Source organism: Lolium rigidum, chromosome 7 (assembly GCF_022539505.1).
Source record: "Lolium rigidum isolate FL_2022 chromosome 7, APGP_CSIRO_Lrig_0.1, whole genome shotgun sequence".
In the NCBI taxonomy this organism is placed as follows: domain Eukaryota; kingdom Viridiplantae; phylum Streptophyta; class Magnoliopsida; order Poales; family Poaceae; genus Lolium; species Lolium rigidum.
In genome coordinates, this window is record NC_061514.1 from 312,454,370 (window position 1) to 312,460,391 (window position 6,022).

Sequence of the window (6,022 nt, forward strand, 5' to 3'; positions counted from 1 at the left end):
TGTTGTATTTTAAGCTATACAAAAAAATATAAATTTCTGACAAATATCTACCTCTATACGTAGCCACAAATTTGTTTTTTTACTTTTTTCCTGTAGCTCAAATTACAATGCAATTTCTACCAAAATTTCGCACGAATATTCAGACCATGTTTATGTATTCATGGAATAAATGTGATGATTTTTTGGAACGCAAATGTACAGTTTTTAAATATTTTTGAAAATCGAGAGCACTAGTGCTCATGTGCACCAAATTTGCTTCCTATATGAGTATAAATCTCCTGGGTAACTAACCAATGAAGTGAATGAATATATAAAACACCAAAACCTACAGAGCAAAGTAAGAAACAATACTAATGCTCCTGCCAATGCAGATTCATTCAACAAAACCTGCTCTCTTGTACACTGTCACAAACCAAAAGCTAACACTAGAGGCAACACAACTGCCTCATAGCGGGGCATATCTAGACACTTCCTTTGTTCATGTATAGCGGCAGCTATGGTATGGTATAATGTATTCGTTTGGAATGCTACAATATAACAGTAATATTTCTCTCTATGAAAAAACTTGGTAATCTGTATTCTGTGTTCCCATCCAAATAGCAGGGCCACTCAACTATAATGAAATTCAGTAAAGAATAAATCAGCACTACCTCCTGGCAAGCAATGCACCAAATCTTACTTGCTACATGTTTACTTCAGTGCTCTATTCACTGCAAGCAAATACAGAAATGTCAGCTAACCGGAACAAACACAGGTTAATTACGGCGAAAAGTACAAGGCGGTGCAAGGAGAGAAATATGTGTGCACCTCAAAAATCGCTGAACTGTCTCTGGTATGTAGGATTGATGCAGGCAAACAGAGATTTCTTCTTTGGTTTCGTGCCAAACAAGAAGTTCCGCAATGGCACTCTTGTCCTGCTCGGGAAATGCTTGAACTGGTTCTGGTAGCTGTTGTCTGCCTCCAGACGGGACGAGCGCCTTGACGAAAGCTCGAAGCTCTCCCGCAGCTTCCGCAAGGTTTCGTTGACCTTGCCTTCGAGCTCCCTCATGTGCTCTAGCGCTGCCTGCAGCTTGCTCCCAATCTTGTTGTTGGATTGCTGCATGTTCTGCACCTCCCCTTGAAACCTGGCCGCTTCGTACGGCGTAAACCTGGCTCCATCAGCCTCCGTGCTAGACCGCAATGCGTCGGCTATCTCCTCCTGCAGGCTGCAAAGAGATTCGGTTTTAAGCTGCAGGTCTCGATCAAGAAGTGCATTTTGCTCAAACCATACATCCACTTCGGTCCTGAGCTCTCTCAGTTTCTTCTCAGCTGGTCCAGGCTCCATCGCAGCATCAGGCTCTCCTCCCACCTTCTTATTTTCAGGATTCTCCATCTCATTCTGTAGCTCCTGATATTTGCTGTTGAAGTCCTGCACCTGGTGGCAAGCCATGCTATACCTTGCCAAGAACTGCAGGTTTTCATCGACTAACCCGTCGATTTCAGTTCTGAACTTCATTTCAAATGGTGAAGCCTCCTCCGGTGCTCCAGTACCGCTCGAATCAGCTTCTTTCACAACTGAAATTACTCTATCCAAAGTGCGATTTCTACCCATTTTACTGGATGGCATCTCTGAAGAGTCCAGGCGATCTCTGAGCGATTGGATCTCAACATATTTCCTGGAATTCGCAGTCCTCAGTTCGCTTATTACCGCCTTAGTATCTTCGAGATGTTCCTGGTTTTTCTTTTCCAACTCAGCAAGCCTTTTTTTCGTTTCTTTGTAGTTCCGCAGAACTGAAGTGTAGTCAGCAAGCAATATTGCGTCTCTGCCCTCCAGTCCATCAAGTAGAAACTCTTGCCAGCTGGGTGCATCTTCTTCTGAAACAATAGTAGACTTTTCATGCCCATTCCTGCTTCCATGGTTACTAAAGATACCTTTTTCTCTTGGAAGCTCTTCGGCATTTGGATTTTTCTGTTCTAGCTGACTATGAGAAATGTGACTGGCCAGGCCTTCTGAATCTGTTGGTACTTCTGATACTAGATTATGCACTTCCCTGATTTCCTCAGAATCTCTAGTTTGTACACAGAGAGAGGTTTCCTCTCTCTCTTCAGAGGGATATGCATTCATATGACCATACGAAGTTCGAAGACCTTCTTCAGATGATTCAACTCTACCGTGTTCGTTCAAACCTTCAATGTTTTCTGGAGCAATTTGGCCAACTTGCTTTGACGATTCTTCACCTGATTTTGACTCACCAGCATGACAGGAGTCCAGGTTCTTAATTGTATCACCGGAACAACTATGATCAGCTTCTGGCAACGAGTTTTTTCCCACGGTGCCATCTTCATGGAAGCTTGTAGAACCAACTAAACTGATCCCGCCACTTGTTTTTGATAATTCACCATCTCCATCTCCGAATACTTCCTCCTGGATCAAGCTGTTCCCAGGAACATTTTCATCACCATCACTCTTCAAGTCCAGGGTTCTGCTGTCACCCCCAAATGAACTCTCGGCAACTTCTACTAATGACCCTTCTTCATTAGGGTCATTTGTATTGTTTAAAGTATTGAAACTTTCTAACGGAAGGAGATGAATCTGACTGGCTGCAGTTGGTGAGTATTCACCTTCCAAATTTTGGCCTTGCGCAAAGTTTTCGAAGCCATCATTTTCCATATCCCCACTTTTGTTTGTACCACCTGATGAACTCTGGTCTACTTCCTCCGATGAGCTATCTGTTTTGCCCTCATATATTGTCTTGAGACCATTCTCGGTGACTGAACTAACAATCAGATTAAAATGGCTGCCAGCTTGTACTGACTTTTTATCTATGAATTCTTCCTGTGGTAAGCAAATTTCCATCAGCAAATTTTCCTCGGCACCATTCTTGGAGTCATAGACACCATCAGTACCATGTGATGAATTGCCATCAACAACTTCCGGGTCATCATCTTCTCTAGGTACGTGTCTGCCCAAAGTATCACCTGTAATCGGTGCCTCAATGTCTCTGATTTCTCGTCCATTCATTTCGGTGCTCTCTTTTGTAACATCCTCGATGCATACATCTTCAGAAGGTGCTGTGCTGTCTCCCGCCGTAGCTGACAAACCAGACAGGTCTTCAGGTCCAAATGCCTTTGAGATACTAGTTATGCAATTATATACTTCAGAAAAGGCTGTGCTAACAAGAACTTCTTCCTCAATTATAGATCCTTCAATAACCCTGATTCTATTCAATTTATCTTCTACTAGCTTGAGCTCTTCCCTCGAGTCACCTGGATCATCACGGAGTGCTACCTCATCTTCTAAATCATCTAATTTATTCTCAATGTTCTCATTTTCTTCTTTCAGTTGCTTGATTTGTGCAGACTGCTTTGGTAACTTAAGCTCCAAGTCAATGATCTTATCAACAAGTTCATCAACTTTATATGCCATCTCCTCCACCGAGGATTCTGAATTGTTGTCAAAGAAGTCCTCAATTTTTTCGTACATAGTCTGTAACTCAAGTATTTCCCGAGTAATAGGATAAGTTCTTTCACTCGGTGTCGTGTTTACACTGCCAACTTCTTCTTTAGACGGGTCAATGATTCTGCTCATAGCATAGAACTTTTCCCGGAGAGATGCTATTTTTTCAGACTCCATTTTTGCGCTCCTAATTAACTCCTCAAATTTCTCCACAAGCTCAGCAACCATGCCCTGACATGACCTAAGAGCTGTTATCGTCATCAGGGCACGAGCTTCATCATCATCAATGGATGCATGCGCGTCAAATTCATCCTGCATGTGACAAATCTCCTCCTGCATATCTGCAATCTCCTTCTCAAGCTCCCAATACTTGGCAACCCCACTCTCGTAAGAACTCTTAACGAATTCTTTCTCGGTCTGCATGACAAGTATAGCCTTTTGCAGCCTGCCAATCTCTTCTTCAGCCTTGTCTTTGCTCATCTGAGGAGCAGGCCTTTCCTGCACTCCCTTTAGCCGCCCGGGCGTCCCTTCTCTTTTTCTCTTCAGAATGTCTTCTACGGTTGACTTCTGTATCTTGCGTGAGTTGATCGGCATGATGGCTCTCGGGAAATTATCATCCTCCTCTTCCAGCATCGCATACTGCACTTCATCTGGACAAGCTGTAGCGATGGTGTGGTTGGCCTTATGCAGCTCCTTGGATAGGTGGTCGTACCGCTCCACAAGAGCTCGGTAGGCCCTGTAAACATCTTCGACGTGGCTTATGACCTCCGGCCTTCTGCGGTAATACATCTCAGCCCTCTTGCCGAAGGAGTCGGCCTCCTCCCCGAGGAGCTTGAGCATGATCTTGACCCTGTTTTCCACATCTGCACAGAGCACCGAGGATTAGCTCCCTCTTATGTATACAAGCAACATGGAGGATACGGCGAGGGATATTTTCTCCCAACATGGGTGGCAGCATGACCTTCGGCTAGACCCTCCTAGCTAGTCCTAGTTACTGTTATTTGGACAATGTTTTTTCATCTTTGAACCCTTTTATGGTTTTGCAACGAATTGTGTGCGGCTGTATGCATCTTAGTTATGCAGAGGCCGGGTCTATTGCGCAAGTGATAAAGTGCCCATTTTCGAAAAAATGTATACAAGCAACCGTACTGCACCATTTCTAGTTCTTACCACCAAATATGAATGGGATATGATTGTTCAACAAACACTAGTCTAGAAGCAGCCATACTGCACCATTTCTAGTTCTTACTACCAAATATGAATGGGATATGATTGTTCCAAGAACACTAGTAGTACAAATGAATATTTTAAGATGTTAACAATGGGGCCAAAACAAATACAAGCCTGTGTTTAATTCTAGACACTACAAAAAATACAGCAACATTTAACTAGCATTTAATTACGGATTTGACAAATTCTTGGTGAGAAGAATCCAATTGATTTTTTTGATTCTGCATATGACAACCATCTTAGTATTTTTTGTTTCTTTTTTGGGCAAGACAGGCACGGGATTTGGTAGGTAACGGACACCTGAAGCACTAAAAATCAGAGCTCGTGAATTACAGCAATTTCCGTTGGAAAAAGATTGGCAAAAAAAAAGGAAGGGTACAAACTAGTTAAGATGCATCTCAGGATTGGGTTGGGGGGAAGCGGATGATGAATGAAGATACTAGACGAGAAAAAGAAAGGTGAAAAAATCGTACCTTGGAGGTTGGCGTCGAGCCATTTGGACTGGGTGGTGCGGATGTGGCTCGCCCACCACCACGAGTAGGCGTTGCTTGCCGCCCGCTGCAGCATCTCATCTAGAATTCCAGGCCGGACCAGACTTCGCTGGACCAGAGCAGCTTAGATCAACAGCGGCGGCAGCAGCAGCAGCAGCCTCGGATCGGAGCAGAGGCTGGCCGGAATCGATCGATGGGCGAGTGGGGACGTGAGCTGCAGGGAGAGAAGAAGAACGAGGGATGGAGGTGAGGATTTGGGATTTTGGATCTCTGTTCCGTCGAGAAATCTCGTTTCCTTCTCCGGCGAGAAGGAAGCAGAGCAGAGAAGGAAGGAACCAGCGAATAATTAATAGTCTACGCACAGCTCTCTCCAATAGTATCTCCGTTTTATTTCTTGTGCGCGTTTCCTTCTTCTTTTTTCCACACCACCTTTTTATTTCTTTTATTTACTGAGTACTTTCCGTATTTTACAAACGCGTTCGCGCTGTCAAAAGAGGAAGACAAAACTTCCAGCGCATTCACGCTGGGGAAATAATGGACTTGGCTGTTTTCTTCTTCAGATTTTATTATCCCATAAATGATTTTCGACAAAAGAAAAATATGGGTTTTCCCAAAGGTGTTATCAGTTTGACATCTGACGAGAAGAAAACGTCAGGAATTGCCCTTAACTTGTTGTCAACATGGTTCTGCTGATCGCATTGTAATACCTAGTCCATGGCTTCACGTTGACGGCTCCCAAGAAGAGTCAAACGTAGTAAAAAATGCCACGTGAAGATCTTTTCATTTTGATGATCGATGAGGTGCAAAGCAAATCTGATTTTCCAGAAAGCAAGCAGAGGAAAGAATAGGTCGAGCATGGCTGCAT

The 6,022-nt window shown here is 43.7% G+C and overlaps 1 protein-coding gene across 1 annotated transcript; it reads right to left on the minus strand.

The window, feature by feature from the left end:
• Nucleotides 1–341: 341 nt before the first annotated feature.
• Nucleotides 342–5,532, minus strand: LOC124679020 (protein NETWORKED 2A-like). Its single transcript, XM_047214854.1, has 3 exons — nt 5,140–5,532; nt 808–4,299; nt 342–710 (listed from the first exon to the last, which is right to left on the minus strand). Exons 1-2 carry the CDS (start codon nt 5,231–5,233, stop codon nt 809–811), a joined length of 3,585 nt encoding a protein of 1,194 aa, XP_047070810.1. The 5' UTR covers nt 5,234–5,532; the 3' UTR covers nt 342–710; nt 808.
• Between the last annotated feature and the right edge of the window lie 490 nt (nt 5,533–6,022).

Coding starts and splice junctions, on each gene's coding strand:
- LOC124679020 (XM_047214854.1), bottom strand. CDS start 5,233: ATGCTGCAGCGGGCGGCAAGCAACGCCTACTCGTGGTGGTGGGCGAGC. Junction 4,300..5,139: donor GCTCGACGCCAACCTCCAAG/GTACGATTTTTT, acceptor TGCTCTGTGCAG/ATGTGGAAAACAGGGTCAAG.